Below are 24,212 nucleotides of genomic sequence, written 5' to 3' on the forward strand. Positions count from 1 at the left end.
GCAAATTAAAATGACGACGAGATACCCCTACATGCACGCCACAATGGTCAAAATCAAAAACTCTGACAACAGCCAGTGTTAATGAGGATGTGAAGCAACTAGAACTCTCATACACAGCTGTGAGGGTAAACTATTTCATCCACTTTGAAGCTCTCTGGTAGTATCTCCTCGAGATGGACGTGCACATAGTCTATGACCCAACAATGATGTCCCCAACATAGATGTGTTCCTATGTTGGCCAGCAGACTTATACAAGATGTTCAGAGCAGCATCTTTTGGCATATCCTCAAACTGGAAACAACTCACTGGACATCAGTGGTGGAGTGGACAAATAAAATGGGTTATGTTTCATAGTGCAATACCATACAGAAATAATGTTCAGCCACAGCCACATTCAAGAATATTGATGAATCTTACAAGCGTAATGAAAGAAGCTCGACATAGAAGGAGACACTCAGTATGATTCCATGTCAATAGAGTTCAAAGACAAGAAAGACAAATGGAAAGTTAGAATATTGATTTCCCTTGGGGGAGAGAGGCAGGGACCTGGGAGGGGGCATCAGGTGGCCGTTCAAGGGCAGCTCATGTTCTATTTCTTGTGGGTACTGGTTGCCGGATGTGTTCCCTTTGGGTAATTCATGGAGCTATGCAAGTATGATTTCCATAGTTTCTGGTATGTATGCTATGCTCCCAATTGCCAATCCAATCTTGTGATTGTACCCTTTTTGACTGATTAGTCCCAAGGCAAGGCATAGTGGTTGGCACAAAGCTCTGGAATTAAGGACCTGGATGCATAGCCCAGATCTAACCTCTTCCAGCCTCGGAGACCCTGGCCAAGGGACTACCTCTCTAAGCATCACTTTCTTCATCTGTAGGCTGGCTTGAAGATGGAAGCTGTCTCTTAGTTAGTGGGAGGATCCATTCCTTACTGGCACAGGGCAAGAACTCCATAAACAAGGGCTCTTGCGGTTATTCTTGCTGTTCTTCCATGTTTGGGCGAGGGAGCTGGTGGATGGTGGCCAGTGGCAGAGGGAGGAGCAGGATGGGGATCCAGTGAAGACACGTTCTCCAGGTGAGGGTGAGGGAAAGAGCAGAGCTGATGCTGAGGTGCAGAGGGGAGGGTCCCAGGCCTGAGTCCCCTCCTTCCTTCCCCATCTCAGCTCCTGCCATCTGTAAACACAGGAGGTGAACTAACCAGGTGATCTCTAGATGGTTCACCCTTCCAGCTAGGACACTGGAGAGTTGGGAGGGTGACGGTTAGGCCATGAAAAGCCAAAAACAAATTTCCCAGTTGGATCCCCCCTCAAACACAAAGGACCATCTCTGGGAGTGAGCTGAGTTGGAGATCAGTGGTGGGATTATGGGTCCTTTCTATACTGTTCCTTGTACATTTTTCTACTTGGGATGGGAGCCACCCGAGCTGAGGAGCTTCCTGGGTGGCTGAGGCTCCTGGGGTGTTTCCCTTATCTCAAGACTCCACATGAAAGGGGGTCCCTTGGCCCTGGAGAGCAGAGAGTCACGTTCTGTGGATGGGACAGCGTGGAAGTCCCTGGGCTCCGGAGTGCTCTGTCGGCCCTGCCACAGACCCTCCATGAGGGATGTCCCTGCATTTGATGGCTTGTGGGGGGATTACATTAAGAGGAGGGGGCTCATGCTGTCAGTGCCTGTCCTCCAGGGACCCGTGACCTTCTGTCCTCCTCCTTCTTGCCCTGAATCAGCCCCTAGCCTCCCCTGGGTGGAGCCCCATCTTCCCAGCCTGACCCATTAGAATCCGAACTCCCCCAGAAGCTCAAGAGGAGAGAGTCCGTGAGTGCGGCTTTTGTCCGCTCCAGGGTATCTACCTCTCTCAGCCTTTGGGCCTGGCCTCTCCCTGGGGGAGTCTGGGTCTCAGAAGCTGCACCTGGGCTCCTCCCAGCTAGCAATATGTGCTTCCACTCACATCCTGCGCCACCGAGCTGTGTCCGCCTGCGGTGTGCACAATCCATGCACTGAGCCTTGTTTGGGGTGAAGGTTTGTGCTGCACAGGGAAGCAGGGGTGGATGGTGAGGAGGGGACAGACAAGTGAAATGCTGCCTAGAGTAGGCAGGAGTCAGGGGAGCCAGGGCACGATATGGTCGGCACTGGGGGCCTTGACATCTGCAGTCATGATGTGAAGGTGGGAGCAGCCCGCGCTCTGCACCAGCCTCGGCCCCTCTGACTGCTGGGGTCAGGTGCAGGAGAGGCACAGAGTTGGGCTCCCAGGGCGGATTTCACCTGGCCGGGACCATGGAAGGAACGGGCAGAGCTGTGGGTCGGGAGCGTGGGGCTGTCCCGGAGCTCAGTGTGTGCTTGGAAAGGAAGGATGTGATGTAGGGAAAGGAAAGTGGGCATGGAGCAAGGGTGGCAGACGGAGACCCACTGGGCTGAGGAGGTGTTGGGGGAAGGAACCGACAGTGAGAGGGCAGGAACGACACCAGTGGGTGCTGGCTAGAGGTGGCTGGCCTGAAAAGGGGTGTCAGTCATGGTGGAAATGTTTAAATGTGTTCTGTGAGGCCAGAGCAGTGGGTGGTGGGGTTCGAGTGGAGGAGGGAGGAGGCAGGGCCACAAGGGTCTGGGATGTCAGAAGGATCCTCTGGGTGGATGCAGAGTGACCAAGAGGGGTCAATTCACAGTGGTGTAGAGAGAGACAGGGCTGGCTTGCACACCCACCTCGATGCACACACACATGAACACACACACACTGTGATCAGAACACAGGGTGCTGTTGGCCCAAAGGCTGAGCACAGCTGCCTCTAGTGCTGGCTGATGTTGACGGCCCACTCCTTGTAGCCAGGCCACTGTCCCTAAGGCCCCTCCTGCCCACAGAGACCCCACTGAAGAGCTTCATCTGCACGTCCTGATTATTCATCTTTTCATTGAAGTCGCTGATGCACTGGTCCCTCTCCAGGATGAAGCAGACATGGATGATGGCTCTCCACCCTGGAAGGGACACAGGTTAGAGCCAAGTTGGACTTGTCAGGGTCCACGGGGATGGGGAGGGACCTAATGCCTGCAGGAGGGAGAGCAGATGTAGGGGGAGCACCCATGCAGGGAGCTGCATGGTCAGGAGGGCAGCAGTCTCAGACCATCAGCAAAACAGAATGGATGTGGCTGGCGGCTGGCCGGGGTGCCCTCAACCCTGGTTCTCTGCTGGCCTCAGATCGCCACCCTCAACTTGGCTCCTGAGGCTTGTTTTCCCGAGTTCTCCCATTGCTGCAGGGAGCTTAGGAGCAGCTGACCCAAGCCCCAGACTTGCAGACCGGGTCTCTGGATGGCGTAAGAGGAGATGATGGACACCGTACCAGCAGGGTGTGGTGTCGCCTGAGGGCAGGGCCCGGTGAGGTGGGGGAAGCACAGGAGCCCTGTCCCTGGGCAGGGGCCAGCTTCAGTGAAAAAGACTCCCAGCTGGAAGGGTGGCCAGGGAAGACTGTGCTCGGGCTCCGGGAAACTGGAGAAAGTTGGTTCTTGGACACAGTGTGGACAGAACATGAGCTGCATGTTGGGACCCGCCGGGATGACGGACGACTCTGAGCAGTGGAGGAAAACTGCCTCCCCAGGTGGAGATCTGAGGTTTCAGTGGGCCGCGGGAGATGAGTCTGTCCCCTGAAAGGTCAGCCAGATTTGTTACTGAACCTGATGTGAGTTCGCTCACCTGTTGCGCAGCAAGCCAATCTCTGACACTGGGTGTGGTGGAAGAAACTAGGAACTTTATTTTTGCACAGCGCTGAGCAAGGAGAGAGGGAAGCTAACGCTGAAATCCCAAACTCCCCACAAAGGTAAAAGGAAGGGTTTTTATTTGGGGTTTTAGGTAGGGGAGTGGGAGCATATGGCCTTGCTGGTCAGAGCTTTCCCACCAGCCTGTCTTTTGCCTTGAGACTACTTGCAGAGAAGAGGAAGCCTGTGACCTTGCTGGTCAGCAGCTTTCCCACCAGACTGTATCTCTTTGCGGGGAGGAGATAATCCAGGTGCTTGTCCTTGATGGTATCTGTCTCCATGGAGGATAGTGGATTATGGAGCCAGGAAGCCAGAGAGTAAGCAAGGAATGAGTGTGATTTTAAACCCATATATTCTGGGTTTAATGTGAGGAAACTGATATCAGGGTCCGTATCATAGCCACTATAGAAAGCAGTATGGAGTATCCTTAGGTCATTAACAATAGATCTACCATAGGATCCAGCGATTCCACTGTTGGGTCTTTATCCAATGAGCTTGAAAACACAAATGCATACAGATACATGCATCTCTATGTTCATGGCAGCATTATTCACAATAGCCAAGACTTGGAAGCAACCTAGGTGCCCATCAAGGGACAAATGGATAAAGAAGATGTGGTGTATATATATACACAATGGAATACTACTCAGCCATAAGAAATGATGAAACCTGGCCATTTGCGACAATATAGATCGACCTTGAGGGTATTATACTAAGTGAAAAATGTCAGAGGGAGAAAGTCAAATACTGTATGATTTCACCCATAAGTGGAAGACAAAAACAACAGCAAACAATCACATATCAACAGTGATTGGAGTAGTGGTTACCAGAGGGGAAGGAGGGAAGGAACAGGGTGAAAGGCGTGGCTGGGCACACGTGTGTCTTGTTGGATTGTAATTAGTCTTTGGGTGGTGAACATGATCTAATCTACACAGAATTTGAAATATATTATGATGTACATCATAATATACACAAAAATTTAGAATTACAGTCTGGATCCAAACTTCCGTATTTTTAAAAAAATGTGTTTAAATTCTTAGAATAGTTTCTTACTTTACATTGATCATCACTTTAATCTGTGTTACTTTTGTGTGTGTGTGTGTAAGGAAGATTGGCCCTGAGCTAACATCTGTTGCCAATCTTCCTCCTTTGTTTTTCTTGCCAAAGCCCCAGTACATAGTTGTGTATTCTAGTGCTTCTCTGTGGAATGCCTCCACAGCATGGCTTGATGAGCAGTGTGCAGGTTCACATGCAGGATCCGAACTGGCAAACCTTGGGCTGCCAAACAGGAGCACAGGAACTTAATCACTAGGCCATGGGGCTGGCCCACAGCTTCCATATTTTATGCTAATCTTAAATAATGCTATCAGCAAACTGAGTAAGAGGGAAAATTTTCCAACTTGTTTTATGAGGACTGTAAAATCTTGATACCAAAACCTTACGAGGACCCTAAAAAAAGGGGAATAATAAACAAACAGAAAATTAGACTTTATGAATTATACCATTAACTATAACAGCAAAAGCTTCAAATATGAAAGATTAAATTTGATGAAATATGTAGAAGACCCCTAGATTACAAACAAAATATTTTTAAGAAAAATTTAAAAGACCTAAATAAAAGGAGGGCTGCAACATGCTCATGGATTGGAAGACTGTGCACTTAGAGATGTCAATTTTCTCCAAATTTTTCTATAGAGTCAATGTAATGGCAATCAAACTAAAAGCAGTTATGGGTGGTGGGTGGAGGGACTTACATAATGAGCCAAAAATAGTCATGATACTCTTGGAGAAGAAAAATAAAAGCGATGGACTTACACTGCTAAATATCTAGACTAAAGCTATAATAATTGAAACAGGGTGCTATTGGCACAACGTTATATACATAGACAAATGGAACATAGAAGGCTGGAAGCACACCTACAGATAAGACAGATGATGTTACAATGTAGCAGGGGAAGCATGTTGTTTTCAATAAATAATGCTGGGTAAGTTGGATGTGAATATGGAAAGAATACATTTTGATCCTGACCTCACACCATACACAAACATCAATTTCAGGTGGATATAAAATCTAAATGTGAAAGATAGAACAGTAAAGACTCTTTTAGAAGAAAAAATAGAAAAATATTTATGAGCTTGGAGTAGGACAGATTTTTTAAACAGGACGTTAAAACACTATACAGGCTACAAATAGAAACATTGCACTACATTAAAATTAAGAACTTCCAGTTATCAAAAATTACCATATAAAGCCTAAAAATGAGAGTTACAGAGGAGAGAAAGGGTATCAATACTTACGTTGAAGAAAGAACTCATGAGCAAAACATATTAAGAACCCTTACAATCTCACTAAGAAAAAAGCTGACAACTCAATAGAAAATAGGCAAAGCATTTGAACAGGCACTCACAACAGAGAACATCCAAATGGCTGATCAACATATGAAAGGCTCTTAACATGATTAGTCACCAGAGAAATGCAAAGTAAACCTACATTTGAAATAGAGTCACTCACCTCCTATGATGGCTAAAATAAAAAATACAGACACACCAACCGAATTTTGGCAAGGAGATTGAACAAGTGGAACAACTGGATTTCTCATACACTGCAGGTTGGAGAGTAAATTACTACAACCACCACTTTGTGAAACACTTTGTCAGTATCTGCTATAGCTGAGAATGAGCATACAGTCAACAGGAATGCTAGTATTTGGCCACCAAGGTCTTGTTCTAGAATTTTCATACGAGTACTATTTATAACAGACCAAAGTGGAAACTATCCAAATATCCATCAATATTAGAGTGGGTAATTAAACTGTGGGATAGGCACACAATGCAAATCTATTCAGTAACGAGAACAAATGTCTAAACACAACAGCAGGAATGAATCTCATGAAGCAAAATATTGAGCCAAAGAAGTTAGACACAAAAGAGTATGTCCTGTACGATTCTAAATTTATCAAGTTCAAAACCAGGCTCAATTTAGCTTTGGTATTCAAAGTCAAATAGTAGTTACCCCTGTGGGACACTGATGGAAAGCGGAATAATAAGAACCTCTGGGGGCAAGTGACATTGTTTGTCTTGATCTGTGTGCTGGTTACCCTATGGAGTCACTTTCTGAAAATTCATCATGCTGTACCCTTATGATTTGTTCAGTTCTCTGAATATATGGTATACTTAATAAAATGTTTTTAAACCCATATTACTCCTACAAGTATTAGGATTTAGTAGAGGGGTCAGATGAAATAATTAAAACTATAACACACTTCCTCTGTCTTTGACAAAATGAATAGTTAAATAGATCACACTTTCTAACCTAGAGAATCTAATTCAGTTGCTCAGCAAGCAAGCAGTCAGATTTGGGATCTAATGTATTAGGCCACATAAGCATTTCATTTAATATTTCAAAGTAGGGAACAAATCTAATCATTTCTAACATAATGGTCACTTTCTTAAAGGGCTCTTGGGTAAGAGCAGAAACAAAGACAAAAATCAGAAAATAGTAGCAAAGACGTGAGATGGCAGAGTGAGAGAAAGAGGATACGTAAATGAGTAGGTTGAGTGAGGCTGAAATTTCCCTAGACTTCAGTTATCCTGGAACAATGTCAGCAGTTCCAGCTACACATGGCACGTTGAATATACATAAAACAAATACAGTGATAAAAATGTTTCTGAACTACATTTTGAAAACTTGTGGAGAAAAAAGCGCGGGAAGCCCAAGAGAGGGTCAGAGAATGAGAGAGATATTAGACAAATACTAAGAAAAGAATAGAAAGGCAGACAGATGCAGAAGACATCAAAGAGCAAGAAGAGGTCCAACTTCAGACCTATACGGACTTACTTCATCTTTTCCTCTCCAGATGCAATTCTACCTGCAGAAGTAGTGACTTTAACTCATATGGCAACTGATATAAATGTTGACAACGTGAAGGGGTAATGGGACTTGGATGTGAATTTCCATCTTACTCATGAGCAAAACAAAATGTGGCAGCATCATGACATTAACAGTCAATCAGACATAGGACAAGTGCAATTTGATTAAATGTAGGAAAAAAGAGAAAGCCCAACTCTATTGTTCCTGAAACCATTAGTGAAACAGAATCTAATGGAGAGGAAAGACCTCACAGATTATTTATTCCCTGCCCTTTCCTGGCATACAAACATAGGAAACTTGGCTCATTCCTAGTAAAATATAGAGAAAGTCTAGGTATTTCTCAAATTAAACTGACCCTTATATAAGAATTCTGTTTCTGCAGGTGGGACACAGACGCTTAGAGCTTCTCTATAAGGATATTATCAATGATCCTCAGTTTGGACACATTAGCAGATATATGACTCTGTAGGAGAAAATTTTTCTGTAGCCTGTAAGCACTGCCCTCTTGTGAAAAGATTGCATTCCTGAGGAAAACCACTTGTCCTATATTCCTAGTAACACCTATGGCAGGAAGGAGTGGACCCAGAACAAAAGAGGTTGATTCGTATCCCCCATCTCGCTTATGCTCTGGCCACACAGGAAGAGAAGAGGTGTGTGGAGAGTTCTAATGCGAGGTCCTGAAGGGAAAGGTGTGTGAAAGCAGAAGGGAAGTAAGACCAAAGGAAGAAAAATTGATTCCTCTCTCCAACTTTAAAGGGAAAAAGGCAAATGGAAAGAGACAGAGTAAGTTAGAGGGGATGAGGGAATGGTGGACACAGCCAGCATAGGAGAAAATGAATTTGGAGTGCATTGGCTTAATGACCTGAAGCTTCAATAGATATGTGTCTTCATAATCACTGAAAATAAAAATAAATAGGCTTAAAAGAGGACAAAGAAGAAGAAACGGCATCTTGGATGATCATCCCAGTCTAGCCTGGTGATGACACAGCCTGCACACCATCAGATGGCAACAATACGAGAGTCCCCACGGAAGACCTGCCGAGCTAAACCCTTCCCAAACTCCTGACCCACAAAATAGTGAGAAAAATAAAACAATTCTTGCAAGTTGCCAAGTTTCAGGATAATTTGTTAACTAGCTAAAGGTAACTGGAACAGCCACCCAAGACAGATGCATATCTGCCTGGGCAAAGAGAACTGCCAGAGAAACACATGGGTTAGAGGCATTGGATTTATGGGTGTTGCATGGGCCCAGGGTCCGGTATGCAGCCCCCAATGGTGGTAGAGCCCATGTCAGAGGTGCTGCCGCTGGAGGCTGTGTCACAAGTTCTGCTGTGGCTCCTGACACCTCAGGTTGAAGATGCTACCTTACACTGCTGTCGGAGGGGCAGGTGTGAAGCCAGAAGTACCTTTTCTCCTCCTGTAGCCTCTGGTTGTTGTTGTGGGTAAGTGTGATTTTTGAAACCTCGCATCAGGGCACCACTGCCTCTGCCAGTGGTATCTGCATTTTGAATGCAGCCCTTGATGTTGAAAGACCAGGGTCAGAGTCATTGCTGCCTGGGGAAACGGAGGGGGCTCGTTCACTGGCACTGCTGTGTTGCCTGCAGTCTCAGGGCATGGGCGCCCCCCACCATCGTGGGGGGTGGGGTAGGGCTAAACCGAATGTCATTGTTCTTCCTGCAGTCTCTGGTCACTGGCCCGCGCTGGTGAGCATTTTGAAATCTCAGGTCAGAGCACCACCACCCTTGCTGTGGATATCTGTGCTGTGGATGCTGTACCCACGGCTGGAAACACCAGTGCCACTGTCAGAGAGAGAGAGGGAGCTGGGTCGCTGGCACTGCTGTGTGTCCTGAAGCCTCAGGTCGTGTGCACCACCCACCACTGCTGGGACAAAGAGGGGCTATGCAACAAGCACCATGCCTGCTCCTGTAGCCTCAGGCTGCTGATGCATGCAGCTGTGCTCCTCAGGTTAGGACACCAGAACCACCGCTGGCAGCATACACCTTTTGTATTGCCACTGCTTTCGGAGGGGGAGGGGGCTGCTTCCCTAGTTCCATTGCTCTAGCCCACCAACCTTTTGACGTATAGATGCACAGAAGTCTCAGGCATTCTGGTGTTCTTTGCAGCGAGTCCTTTTTTGGTCAATTGATGTCCCACTAGGTGTAACATAAAGTGGACAGACAAAGAGAACAACTGACTTTACCATGATGCAGCTGCCACGTTTCTTTTTTTAAAATTAATTATTTATTTATTTTCTGATGTACATCATAATATATTTCGAATTCTGTGTAGATTACATCGTGTTCACTACCAGAAAATGAATTATAGTCCGTCACCTCACATGGGAGCCTCATCACCCCTATGCCCTCCCCCCTGCCCCCTCCCCCTATGACAACCACCAATCCAATCTCCAATGCTATGTGTTTGTTTGTCATTGTTTTTATCCTTTACTTATGAGGGAGATAATATGGAATTTGAGTTTCTCGCCCTGACTTATTTAACTCAGCATAATACCCTTAAGACCCATCCGTGTTGTCACAAATGGCCAGATTTCATCTTTTCTTATGGCTGAGTAGTAGTCCATCGTGTATAAATACCACATCTTCTTTATCCATTCGTCCCCTGATGGGCACCTAGGTTGCTTCCAAGTCTTGGCTATTGTGTATAACGCTGCAACGAACATGGGGTGCCAGTATCTTTGTGCCTTTGTGTTTTCAAGTTCCTTGGATAAATACCCAGCAGTGGGATAGCTGGATCATATGGTAGATCTATCCTTAATTTTCTGAGGGAACTCCATACTGCTTTCCATAGTGGCTGCACCAGTCTGCACTCCCACCAGCAGTGAACAAGCGCTCCCTTCTCTCCACATCCTCTTCAATATTTGTTGTTTCCTGTCTTGTTAATTATAGCCATTCTGACCAGAGTGAGGTGATCCCTCTTTGTAGTTTTGATTTGCATTTCCCTGATAGCTAATGATGTTATTTTACTTCTGTATCTGAAATCTTTTCACATGTTATATTAATGTAGTGTATAAAATTGGAGTATGACCAACAGCGAGAGTGAGGAATGCTAGCAGTAATTTCCTGCTTCCATTCCTTGACTTCTCTTCTATGATATGGCACATGGGGAAACCTCAAAAGTGTCTTGTGGGTAATAGAGGCTAGATCTTTCTCACTGTCTTCTCACAAGGGTTGGATACAAAAAGAGTACAGAGAACTTGGTTCCAAGATGGAAAATAGCCAGGGACCCTAGGGAATATTTCTCTCCACGGTTAATTGACCCTTAGAGAAGATGTCCCCATGTTGTCTTCAGAGCCACGTTCATTGAGATAACTAGTTCTCCTGACCTCTACAGACTGAGTCCAGGAAAGCCCTTTGGGAATGCTCATCTCCGTGCATACAAGTGTAATTGGCATCTTGAGTAATGGTTTTCAGAAGAGATTCAGGATGTGTCCTCTGGGTTGGAATCTCTGATGCCATCTACTTAGTGTCTTTGATTTGCCTCAGGCGACATCATCATAGGTCATTTGGACTAGGGCTTGATTCATTTCTCACAGACAGTACTCCTCGTCCCTCACATTTGCCTTGTTTCAGACCAAGTCTCATTCCTGATAAGAAAACATTCACGGAGTCATGAAGGGGCTAATTCTAAAAAGACCAGTGCTAAAGGCAAATTCTGGTTTTATTAAATAGAAAAGGGGGTATGAAGCTAAGAAGAGAGTGCCTTCAACGATTCAAAATAGCAGAAAACACAAAACAGATTTTCTTTTGACTCTAGGCCCATTGATGATTAAGCTGGTGTTAGATGTAGCTTCTTAATCAGGTAACATTAATTGAAATTCTTATTGCCTAAGCTTGCATGGCCAGTTTGGAATGGAGAGGCATCTGAAATATAGGTTTAGAGGCAGCAGAAGCATTTGCATGATTCAAAGACCCAACTAGTAGACGTTAAGGAAGTCCAGTTACTTAATCTATCCTGGCGTGTGCTGATGGAGCTCAAAACCTGAGCATACCTTGCAAGAGCCTTACAGAATTACATGCACTCTTGCTCTTGATGATGGTCTGTCACTAGGATAGTTAGCATAATCAGTGCTGACTGTGGAGGACAATATAGTCTATGCCATTCCACCAGTAAAAAGAGAGTTCCAGGGTTAGAGAAGGAAGTCTGATGAGCACCTCAGAAAAGACTTGTTTGGATGACCAATAGCCAATGTGTGAGTCAGCGTGGGCCTATCCTGGCCTCTCTATTTCACTTCTATACTTGTTCTGCCCACAAGCCTCTGCAGAGGAAATTTCAGGTAAGGTAATGTTGGTGTTTCAGGTATCCATGAAATCCTTTTCAGAAACTGGCGCACACTCTGACATTGTCAGTTTATGTCCTCATTCCTTAAATATGAAGGTGATATTAGTCAGTTCATGAGGAAAGCTGCCTGATGAGGCAGAGGAAAAAAAAAGCCAGTTGAGAGCTGCAAATTGGAATGGGAAATTATTATAAAAGCTACCTGGGGCAGAAAGAGAGACGACATGAATCAGATGATGGAAAAGTTACGCTACAGAGATTTACAGAGAAAAATGGGAAAAAAATGAGGAAAGAGATAGGAAATATATGAATATTTTAGTAAAAGGGAAATGTGTGGATGTCTGGTTAGGGCTGGAGTGATCAGGGGGAATGCGGAAGATTTGGGCCCTTAGTCCACAAGAAGCTGAATTTGAAATAACAGTGTGAGGTGACAGCCAATATAATGATACTAGGCTGCATTAATATGGAGAGAGTTAATACATGTGACTTCTTTCTTATGGTCAAATTATACTTTAAAGAATACGTTCTGTTCTGAATTCTTCACTTTAGAAACTAAGATAGTGTGGAATGCATGGAGAGCTAGGGAAACATTTAGGAGGAAAAACACAAAGAGGGATAGAGTGGATATTTTGAGGATCAATGTAGATTAGTATTTTGCACTAGGCTTCAGCATGGCTGCCAACTCTCATTTTGAGAAGTGTGCATATGAGAATTAGATACAGGGCTGATTGGGAGATTTGGTTGATTAAATATTATAATCCTAGTTTTATCAGCCTGATCTATAATTTGAAGGCTCTCAGGTCTACCTAGGACACATATCCTGTTTGTTTTTAAGTACATAAGTACAATGGCTTTATTATGTTTCAACCTGGCACCTATTCATATTTCTTTAAACTATTCTTAACTTCCAAATAAAGACAGTACTGAGTTTTCCTTCCACCTAACATGATAAAGCTTTCCATGTACAATGAAAAACATGTTAACCTTTTCTCAAGAAGAGGATATAAAAGACACTGTGCCTTTCCCCATAAGAGGATACAAAATCCTTTTAGGTTTTTAGGCAAAATTCATTTACTCCTATCTGATTCATACCCCTCCTTTTATGTCATATAACTTAAATACCGAGATATGAACCTAACCATTTTGTTATATCGTATGTTAGAAAAGGTGATGATGGAGAGGATGAAGACAAAAATATTTAGTTAATATATGTGAACCAAACGTTCATATCAAAACAAGGAAGAAAGGGCTGTACTGTTACAGTTTTGTTTTGCAGCAGCTCACATGAGCACGGCTGGTGTTTACAGCTGTCTTCATTCACTCCCCATTTCATATTCCCTTAGTGTGCAGCTGGTCAGCTTCCTTGTCAGGTGAGGTGACACCAACTTCATTCCGGAATGATCTGGGCCCTTAGTAGTCCTGTCTGAATTGGGTGGTTATGGGTTTCCCCTGACTTTCATCACAAAGAGGCTCCCTAGAACATCTCCTGCATTGCAGACATGCTCCTCCTTATCTCCATGGTGTAGTAGCAACTGAATTTCCCCTTGCTACTCAGGATCGGTCACATCAGCCAGTATATAGTACCTCCTTAGCTTGTTGATTCAGTGATATGTGGAGCCAAAAGTGGCAGGGTAGCAGGCTCAATTATCAGTAAATGAAATCCTTGTTGTGTCACCTGGTAGAAAAATACTTCCCTTTGGAACAAAGACCTCTAACGCAGCAGAGCCTAAAAGTGCAGAAACAGGAAGCAAAGATTTTCCTGGTGGATCGTAATTATAAATTTTATAGTGAGAGGACTCATTCCCATTTTTACCTATTGATGCCTGGTCCCGAGAAACTGATTGATGGAAGAAACAGCATCAGAAATTAGATGCAGATTAACAGGATTTACTGCACCCTGGAGGACATTGTCCCAGCCATATGAGGTGTTTCCGACCAGCTGTTGCCATAACCGAGTCTTCAAAAGCCCTTTCCACCATCATATTAAGCCAGTTGTTTTAGGAAGATGGAGAATATGCTAAGACCAGTGGATTCCATGAGCATGGGCCCATTCCCACACTTCATTTGCTGTGAAATGAGTTCCTTAGGCAGAAGCAACGTTTCATGGAGTACCACTATGGTGAGTAAAGCATTCTATAGGTCCACAGGTGGTTTTTTGGCAGCAACTGTACGCAAGGAAGGCAAATTTATATCCAGAGTAAGCGTCTATTGTAATAAAAACAAAGCACTCTCCCTTCCACGATGAAAGTTATCCAGTTGACCCACTCTACCACCAAGTAGCTGGCTGTTCTCCTGGATAGTAATACCGTATCAAGGACGCAATCTTGGTCTCAGTTGCTGGCAGGTTGGGCACCCAACAGTGGAACTTGGTGAGTGGAAGTCCATGTTGCTGAGTCCATGTGTAGCCTCCATCATGTCTTCCATGGCTACCTTGTTTGTGGGTCCATTTGCATGAACAGGAGTGACTGAGGAAGAGTCCTAACTGACATCCACAGAATAGGTTAGCACGTGGATAGGATGACTCATTCTGTGGACAATAGTAATGGGCATTTCTTCCCTGTTTTCTATGAATGTTTGGCATGATTTTGGTTGTATGCAGGATAGTTATACCATGTTAGGCAGGAGGATGACTTTGTCCTGTTTATTTTGTGATTACGTGTGCTTTAAGGAGATGTGTATGTGTACCAAATTGACATGGGATGGACTCTGGTCGCTTTGTAATGTGTCAATGTGGCTAGGATGAACTACATTTCCCAGAGTTCCCACGTTTGTGTGTTTCTGGCTAAGGGGAGCCACAGGAAAGATTCTCAGGGAGATGTCGAGGCAGAAGGGAAGCAGCTGCTGTGTTGTTTACAGACCGTAAAGTTGGTGATATGCTGCCTCACCTCATTCTTGTGAAGCAGCATCTGGGCCTGAGATTGGCTCTACCTTGCCCTCAACCTTCCTTTAGCATCTGTGACTTCTGGGCCAGGTGTGTGTGTTCAGCCTCATGAAGAAGGACCCCAGCTTCCACAAGATAGCCATACCACAAATTCCAGAGACAGCAAGAAAGGACGTGAATTTCAGTCCACGTTGCAGGGTCACAGCTGAAGCATGTGGGTTCCAGCCTGCAATTGATCTACCACACTTCATACCCATCTTCCCTTCGTGACTGCTTGCCACAAGGCCTATCAATGTCCAGCATCAGACACAAAGGTAACAGCCTCACACAGACTGCTTAACCAGCTTTCACACTTTCACAGGGCCAAATTTCCATACAATCTATTAAATGTATATGTCTACGTATCTATCAATTTCTTAGTGGTTCAGCTTCTCTGGTTAAACCTTGACTGGTATAATAAGCAAAAATAGTATTCATGTATTATTTATACATATAAATATAATATATAGAAAATTTATTGTATACATAAGGATAAAAGTACAAATGTTTACAAAAATATGAAACTGTATATATGTGTTTACATATTTTATAAAAGTGTATTTGTGTGTATATGTACTTATAAAATATATATATAGGTGGTTATATATTTCTTACTTAATGAGGAGAGACTATTGTTTTGAAGTTTGGCACTTAAAGGGGCCAGAAGATTCTAGAATTTCAGAGTGACCATGTTTGTGAAGAGAAATTTGAAGTTCTCACTTTTTCTAAATGGTTACTTCAACAATTTGACCTGTTGTATAATTAGAAATAGAAAAATTTTTCTTCAAAGATTCTTTTGTAGATCAAAAGGTCATATTGTGAGGTATGCTGAACCCCAGTATTTCTGATGTCGCTCTTCCTTTCCACTTCCTGTTTCCCAAGGGACACAGAAAGGGGAGATGTGGCAGAGGAATCAGACCTCTCTGGCAGACTTCATCCTTGAAGGCCTCTTTGATGACTCCCTCACCCACCTTTTTCTTTTCGCCTTGCCCCTGATGGTCTTCCTGATTGCAGTGAGCGGCAACACCCTCACCAATCTCCTCATCTGTGCAGATCCCCCGCTTCATACACCCATGTACCTGCTGCTCAGCCAGCTCTCCGTTATGGATCTGATGTATGTCTTCACAACCGTCCCCAAGATGGCTACCAACTATGTATCTGGCAAGAAGTCCATCTCCTTTGCCGGCTGTGTGACCCAGCACTTCCTCTATTTGTCTGTGGCTGGTGCGGAGTGTCTCCTCCTAGCGCTCATGTCCTATGACCGCTATGTTGCCATCTGTCATCCACTGCATTACACTGTTCTCATGAACAGAAGGGTGGGACCGATGATGGCTGTCATGTCATGGTTGGGATCATCCATAAACTCCCTATTTCACACAGTGTCCTTGATGCACTTCCGTTTCTGTGGGCCTCTAAAAAGCCACCCTTTCTATTGTGAGTTTCCAGCTGTTGTGAAGTTGGTATGCGGAGACATTACTGCTTATGAGACCACTGTGTGCGTCAGCAGTGTCCTGCTTCTCCTTCTCCCCATCTTTCCAATTTGTACATCCTGCATCTTCATCCTCCATAGTGCCACTCAGATGCCTTCAGCTGGGGGTAAGAGAAATGCCTTTGCCACTTGTAGCTCTCACCTCACTGTGGTTTCCCTCTGGTTTGGTGCCTACATATTCTCACATATGAGGCCCAGGTCCAAGCGCACGCCATTGCAAGGCAAAGTTGGTTCTGTGTTCTATAGTATCGTTACTCCCACACTGAATCCTGTAATGTATACTCTCTGGAATGAGAATGTAGCGAAGGCTCTGAGGAGAGTGCTGGGGAGAGATGTTATCACTTAAAGACAGCAATTGCAGTTGCTCTGAGTGTAAGAGAGGGATGGGATAACCTCCTCGGATTGATCTGGGCAAGCCCCTAAGAGTTTTCAAGGGTCCATATCCCTGATGACTGCTGCATAAATGAAGTGGTCAACACACAATTCCAGTCTTCTAACTTGGTCTCAGGCCTCCAAGCACTATAGAGTACTTACCTTAGTCCATTCGGGCTGCTGTTACAAAAATACCATAGACTGGGTAGGTTAAACAACAAACATTAATTTTTCACCATTCTAGACACTGAGAAGCCCAAGATCAAGTCTTGAAAGTGGTAGACCCTGTTTCATTTCCTTTTTATCTCTTTTTAAATGTAAGCTTGCCCTAATGTGTTTCCCTGAGTAACCTATCCAAATGGCACTCATCCTTCTCTGTCCCCTGCGTCCACTTTGTAACACTTCTTTGCATGATTTTGCACTGTATTGTTATATTATATTATATTTTTTGTCTGTTTTACTAGAATGTAAGCTCCCTGATGGCTAGGACTTTGTTTGGGTTACTATTGTCTCACCAGAGACAATAAAACAGCCTGACATGAAAGAAGTGATCAATGAGTATTTGTTACATGGATAAATAAGTGATTGCTTTACTATCCCCATGACATTAATGAAGTCTCATTCAGAGAGGGGAAGAGACCTAAAAATGAATCACACAATTGATGACTTGGTAAGACTCATTTTGTGTCAGATATTCAGGGATTAATACCAGTCAAATTCAGAGGGCTAATATCTCCACGAACTTTCCTGAGGTGTAGTAGTCTGAGGGATGCCAAAATGAGGGACAAATTTCTATATCATACTACCTCTACTAGATAAAAATGTCAGGAAGCCCTGGGACCTTCTTCAGAAGAATGACCCTTAAGGTTTGAGAGCACAGCTATACTCTCTTTGACAAGTAAGTATTTTCCCTTTGAGAAACAGCTTTTGGCATTTTGTAACCAGGTGAGCCAATGATCATGAGTTGGGTGTCATCTCAACCACCTAGCCCTAAGGTTGAATTTACCCTGTAACACTCCACAACCAGGGAGAATTAATATTTACAGAAACTGGGCCTGGGTGGTTTCTGAAGGCACAAGGGTGTTGCATACACAGCTGGCTCACAATCCCAGTTAGAGACAGGGGATTGTTCCTCAGCTACCTCTCCCTCGACACACGCAACTATGACGTTGTCGGGAATCCTATAAAATCATTGGAGAATGAAACAATCTAAGTGAAGAGTATGGATGGTTATTTGTGTATTTCTGGCATGTGCCAAAGTAAATAATACAGTTTTTATGTGGGCTCCTTTTGAAAAGAGATATAAAACTATGTTATTGTAATCATTGTTTATATGTTCTGGATATTAACTGCTTAGCCAATGGATGGTTCACAAATATTTTATCTCATTCCATAGTTTGTCTTTTCCCTCTGTTGGTTGTGTCTTCTGATGAACAGAACTTTTAAATGTTGATGTATTCCAATTTATCTACTTTTACTTTTGTTGTCTGTGCTTTTTGTGTCATATCCAAGAGGTCATTGGCAAACCATGAAGCTTCACCCCCAGATTTTCTTAAGCATTTTACAATTTTGGCTCTTACATTAGATTTTGGATATATTTTCAGTTAACTTTTGTATATATTGTGTCAGGTAAGGGTCCAAATTCATTCCATTTACAAAAAGAATCAAAAAGTATAAAATATCTAGGAATTAACTTAACCAATGCATTGATAGAGTTGTCCAGTGAAAATAGAAAACACTGCTTAAAGAAATTAAGGAGACATAAATAACTGAGAAGATATTCCGGGTTCAGGTTTGTAACACTTACTGTTATTATGATGTCCATACTACTGAAAGTGACCTACAGAATCAATGCAATCTTTACCAGAATCCCACTGGAATTTATTCAGGAAAGAAAAACCTATCCTAAAATGCATATGGAATCAAGGGACCTCAAATAGCCAAAACAATCCTGAAAGAGAATAAAGCTGTGGGACTCCCAGTTCCTGATTTCGAGACTTTAATACAAAAGCATGGTGATCAAAACAGTGCAGCCCTGGCATAAAGACAGGCATATCAACAAACGGAACTGAACAGAGAGCTCAAATACGAACCTTCACCTATATGGTCAAATGATTTTCAACAAGGGGGCAAGGTCATTCAATAGGGAAAGGACAGTTTGTTTCGCTAAATGGTGCTAGGAAAACTGGACATGCAAAAGAATGAAGTTGGACGCTTACTTTACACCATATACAAAAATAACTGAAAATGTATCAAAAAGTAAAACGTAATAGCTAAAACTACAAAACTGTTAGAAGAAATCATAGAAGAAAATGTTTATGACATTGTATTTGCCCATTGATTTCTTGGATATGATAGAAAAACACAGGCTACAGAAGTAAAAAGAGATAAATTGGACAACATCAAAATTTACAAAGTTCTGTTAAGCACAGGACACAATCAGGAGAGTGAAAAGACCACCTATGGAATGAGATAAAATATTTGTAAACCAACTGTCTGATATATATATCCAAATATATAAAAATGACTACAACTCAAAAACAGCAATAAAACAACCTGATTAAAAAATGATCAAGGACTTGTCTAGACATTTCTCCAAATAAGTTGTACAAACGGCCGACAGTCACATGAAAATATGTTCAGCATCACTAATCTTTAGGGATATGATTAGGAAAAATCAGCTCATATTGGATTAAAGACTTAAAAGTAAGACCTGCAACCATAAAATCTTTAGAAGAAAACATAGGGGCTAAGCTCTGGGACATTAGTCTTGATAATGACGTTTTGGGTTTAATACCAAAAGCAGAAGCAACAAGAAAAGCAAAACTAAACAATTGAGACTACATCAGACTAAAGGACTTCTGCACAGCATGTGACACCACCAACAAAATGAAAAGATAACCTAGAAAATGAGAGAAATATTTTCAAATAATAAATCTGAAAATTAGTTACTATCAAAAACACATAAAGAACTCATACAACTCAATAGCAATACACCCCAGATAAATGCAAATGAAAACTACAATGAGATATCACCTCATGCCTGAAGAATGGCTTGTTAAAAAGACAAGAAATAACAAGTGTTGGAGAGGATGTGGAAAAAGAGAATCAATGTGCACTGTTGGTGGGAATGTAGACTGGCACATCCACCATCGAAAACAGAGTGGAGATTCCTCAAAAAATACAAATAGAATCACCATATGATCCAGCAATTCTATTCCTGGGTATATATTCAAAGGAAGTGAAATCACTATCTTGAAAAGATGTCTGCATCCCCATGTTCACTGTAGTGTTATTTATAGTAGACAAGACATGGAAACTACTGAAGTGTCCATCTATGGATGAATGGATAAAGAAAATGTAACATATATATACAATGAGATATTAGTCAGCCATAAAAAGGAAGGAAATTCTGACATTTGTGACAACAGGGATGGACCTTGAGGGTGTTATGTTAAGTGAAATAAGCCAGACAAAGAAAGACAAATACTGTGCAATTTCACTTATATGAGGAATCTAAAGAAATGGAACTCAAAGATACAGAGAAGAGATTGGTGGTTGCCAGAGCTGGGGGTGAAGGTGGTCAAAAGTTAGAAACTTCCAGTTGTAAGATCAATAAATTCTGGGGATGCAATATACAGCATTGTGACTATAGTTAACGATGCCATATGGGGGGGCTGGCCTGAGGGTGTAGTGGTTAAGTTCACATGCTCCGCTTTGGTGGTCCAGGGTTCAGCAGTTTGGATCCTGGGTATGGACCTAGTACCACTCATCAAGCCATGCTGAGGTAGCGTCCAACATAGAAGAAGTAGAAGGACATAATATACAACAATGTGCTGGGGTTTTGGGAAGAAAAACGAAAAAAGATGAATATTGGCAACAGATGTTAGCTCAGGGCCAATCTTCCTCACCAAAAAGCACACACACAACACGAAATACCATATTGAATATTTGAAAGCTGCTAAGAGAATAGACTATCAAAGTTCTTATTCTGACACATGCTACAACATGGATGAACCTTGAGGAAAATATGCTAAGTGCAATATGCCATCCGTGAAAAGACACATACTATATGATTCCAATTATAGGAGATGCACAGAGTAGTAAAATTCATAGAGATAGAAAGTAGAATAGTGGTTGTCAGGGGCTGGGGAAGGAGGGTTTGAGGAATTGTTCCATGAGTACAGAGTTTCATTTTCAGAAAATGAAAAGATTAAAATTTGTTGCACACAATGTGAAAGTACTTAAAAGTACTGAATCATACAATTAAAATGGTTAAGATGGTAAATTTTGTTATGCGTATTTTATCACATTTAAAAATTTTATGTACAAAGCACAGACAGGGCACTCTCATAATTAATGAGATATTTGTTTGGATCGCAACTCGACTTTGGGTGGTGAACACAAGGTAGCCTATATAGAAGTCAAAATATAATGATACAATTGAAATTTATATAATGCTATAAATCACTTTTACCTCAATAAAAAGATAAAGTTCATATGAAATATTAAAAAAAGTATGATCAGAAATGTACCACCAACATAAATTTTTTTTTCTGCTTTATCTCCCCAACCCCCCCCCCAACCCCGTACACAGCTGCATATCATAGTTGCACGTCCTTCTAGTTGTGGGATTAAATTTTAACAGATAAAATCTTTAGGAACATTTCCACTAAAACCAAGAGCAATAAAAGCTCACAATTATGACTACTGTTGGACATTGTACTAGAGAATCTTGCCAATGCAATAAGAAAGCAATAAGGATAAAGCTTGAGCAGAAAGAATCATTTTATTGTTTTTCACAGCTTAGAAGTCCAAGACAATCAACTTACAAATCAATGGAAGCAACAAGTAACCTCCAGAAATGTACGAGAAACAATACACTACGTAACAACCCAAATGACCAGTCAGAAATAGAATAAAACATTGATAAATAAAGTGAAAATGGTGAGATAAATGGGGATAAAACACATTCTTGAATGGGAAACATTTTATTGCAAAGAAGTCAGTTCTTAATAAAATTAGTCTTTAAGTTCAATAAATTTGAATCTGAATCTCTTAATGTGTATTATGGACTTTGCCAAAACAATTCTAAAAGTCAAATCAAGGAGAAAATTTGTAAGAATGAACGCAAGATAACTGAAAAAGAGCAGCAAGCAAGAACAGGTGCTATCAGCTGTCAGAACATGCTCTGAAATAGAGAAAGTGAAAACAGGGTGGTATTCATTCAGGGAAAGAATCAATGAAAGAATAGTGAGTCCAGAACACAGATTTATATACAGGAATCTGATACTAATAATTGTGACATTCCAAACCAGGAGAAGATGTTAGAACATGTAGCTACCCATGGCAGGATGTGGGGCAAGAACTCTTTAAGGTATCATATAATTTTCAAGCTTTCTAAATGTTTCATGAAGTCCGTGAATTAAAATCTTGTATTTATTTTCTGTGAGAGTTTGTTTTACCACTTAATCCCGGCAGGGTGTTCCTATCTGGCTTTAGCAGAATATTATAGCACTTGGGGGCAAAGATGCATCGTAGTAGCCCAGCACTGGAAGCCAAGATGGAAAAGATCTCTGCAGCTACCATGCTCTTCCCCTTGGTGCTTGTATACGGGGGAGAAAGGTGATCCAGACACCACAGAACACCAAAATGCTGAGTGTCAGGTACTTGGCTTCACTGAAATTGTCAGGAGTCTGCTGGCCAGAGAAGCCAAGGTGAAGCTCACGAGGGCCAAGGAACCCAAGTATCCTAAGGAAAGGTAGAAATGATGACAGAGCCCTTTTTGCACACATGATAAGGAGCGTAGGCTCAGAATGTGCATCTAGGTGAACAAAAGGGAGAAAATCACTTGAATCGATGAGCAGATGGGAATGATGGAATTATGTGCCCCTGACAGCATCCACTGCCTTATCTTTCTCCCTGCTGTTGTGATCTTGAAAGCCAGAACTACAGCGATGGTTTTATCCAAAATCTGGAAACAGCCACAGTCCACATGACTCCAATGTCATTTGTTGCAGGATGCAAGTGGAAGTGTTGGGATGGCCCTTGAAGAGCAAGGAGCACAGGAAGCAGAGGATGAGGCATTTGAGAAGGATGTAACTGAGAGACTGGTTATTAGCTTTGACTGTGAGGGTGTCCCTGTACTTCAGAAAACTCCTAAGAACCACAGATCTTAGGGCAGACAGACAAAGGGCTGCACAGGCAAGTACCATCCCCAGAGGATCTTCGTAGGCCAATAAGGTCACAGTCTTTAAGAGGCAATGACCTTGATTACGATTTGGGTATTGATTGTCTGGATATGTCATACATTGCTTCATACCTAGCAAGAAAAGCAAAGTGCCGTTAACTTGGGCTCAGTGATTCTCATGAGCCCCAGAATACTCACATTTGGACAAATTGCTATAATTAGACACCAAACTAAGGAACGTTATAGGAAGAAAAATTCCAAGTTAATGCTGTCTATTTTTTTCTTGCTATATCAAAGGCCAAGGAGCCCTAACATCATCTCTTTTGTTCATCTTCCATACACAGAGGAACAAGTTTTAACTTACAAATAAAAATTACACCCATCTATATCACTTAAATAGAGGTAGGATTGCACATATCCTGGATTCATTCACTCAAAGGAAAGCATTTATTGACAACCTCTAGTGACGCATGGAGCTTCCAAAGTTTTGCAGATATAGAGATGGCCAAGACGTAAACTGTCACTTAAGCTTCAAAATTGCATTAATTCTGATATCCAAATAATTAAAAAACATCTCCTATTCATTATAGCTTCTACTATTTCTGTTCAGATTTGAATCCCTTCTATTTTAACAAGACAACTCCCTAACGAGTCACCCTATCTTCTGTCTTGAAGCCCTCTTACGTCTCATCAACTCAATTGTACTAATTAAGGTTTCTATTATTTAAACCCATTCACGTACCTTTCTCGCTTAAAATGCCACAATTATTCTCACATTTGTAAAGAAACAATTCTCAAACATTAGTGCATATTAGAATCACCTGGAGGGCTTGTTGAAGCAGAGTGCTGGCCCACACTATCAGAGTTCCTGATTTGGAAACTCAGAATTTACATTTCTAATAAGCTCCCAAGTGATGCTCATGCTGTTGGTATAGATACTACACTTTGAGACCCACCATTCTAGGTGGAATCCAAACTCCTAGCAATGCAAAAAAGGTCCATTATTATCTAGGTTCTACCTACCTCTCCTGTAGCAACTTTTTTGAGAGGGATTGGGTAGCAAGGATAAAGGAACAAATTTTAATGTGCGCGTGTGCTATTCCAAGCAATTTACTTGACAGATGAAAAAATATTCAATTCTCCCACAGTCTTGTGAGGTAGCTAGACAGTATCGACTCATTTTTCAGAGAAAATAATTGAGGCTTAAAGAGCTTAAGTAACTCACCTGAGATCTTGGAGATAGTGAAGGCTGTGCTGGGATCCAGACTTAAGAGCCAACCCCGCCCTTGCCTGACCCTGAGAGTGAGTGCCTCCTTAAATTTTGTCACCCAGGCACCTCACC

The 24,212-nt window shown here is 42.4% G+C and overlaps 2 protein-coding genes across 8 annotated transcripts in view; one reads left to right on the forward strand and one right to left on the reverse strand.

Annotated features, from left to right (window-relative positions):
• The window catches only part of LOC123276624 (olfactory receptor 2AE1-like), a 78,525-nt gene extending 59,664 nt beyond the window's left edge, over positions 1-18,861 (forward strand). The window contains exons 1-2 of one of the 2 annotated variants that reach the window (XM_070484266.1): positions 14,871-15,094; positions 15,702-18,861. In XM_070484266.1, coding sequence (XP_070340367.1) covers positions 15,073-15,094; positions 15,702-16,654 — 975 coding nt within the window. In that variant the 5' untranslated portion in view covers positions 14,871-15,072 and the 3' untranslated portion in view covers positions 16,655-18,861. Of the gene's footprint in view, positions 1-14,870; positions 15,095-15,701 lie in introns of those variants that run through there. The other variant, XM_070484267.1, reaches the window with a different exon arrangement.
• LOC139040148 (odorant-binding protein 2b-like) overlaps positions 1-24,212 on the reverse strand; it is a 69,130-nt gene that overhangs the window by 31,194 nt on the left and 13,724 nt on the right. The window contains exon 2 of one of the 6 annotated variants that reach the window (XM_070484269.1): positions 9,675-9,756. The exons of the other annotated variants lie outside the window; for them this stretch is intronic. The gene's annotated coding sequence lies outside the window, so the exon portion shown is untranslated. The remainder of the gene's footprint in view (positions 1-9,674; positions 9,757-24,212) is intronic. 6 annotated transcript variants of the gene reach the window in all.

This window comes from Equus asinus, chromosome 14 (assembly GCF_041296235.1).
Source record: "Equus asinus isolate D_3611 breed Donkey chromosome 14, EquAss-T2T_v2, whole genome shotgun sequence".
NCBI classification, from domain to species: domain Eukaryota; kingdom Metazoa; phylum Chordata; class Mammalia; order Perissodactyla; family Equidae; genus Equus; species Equus asinus.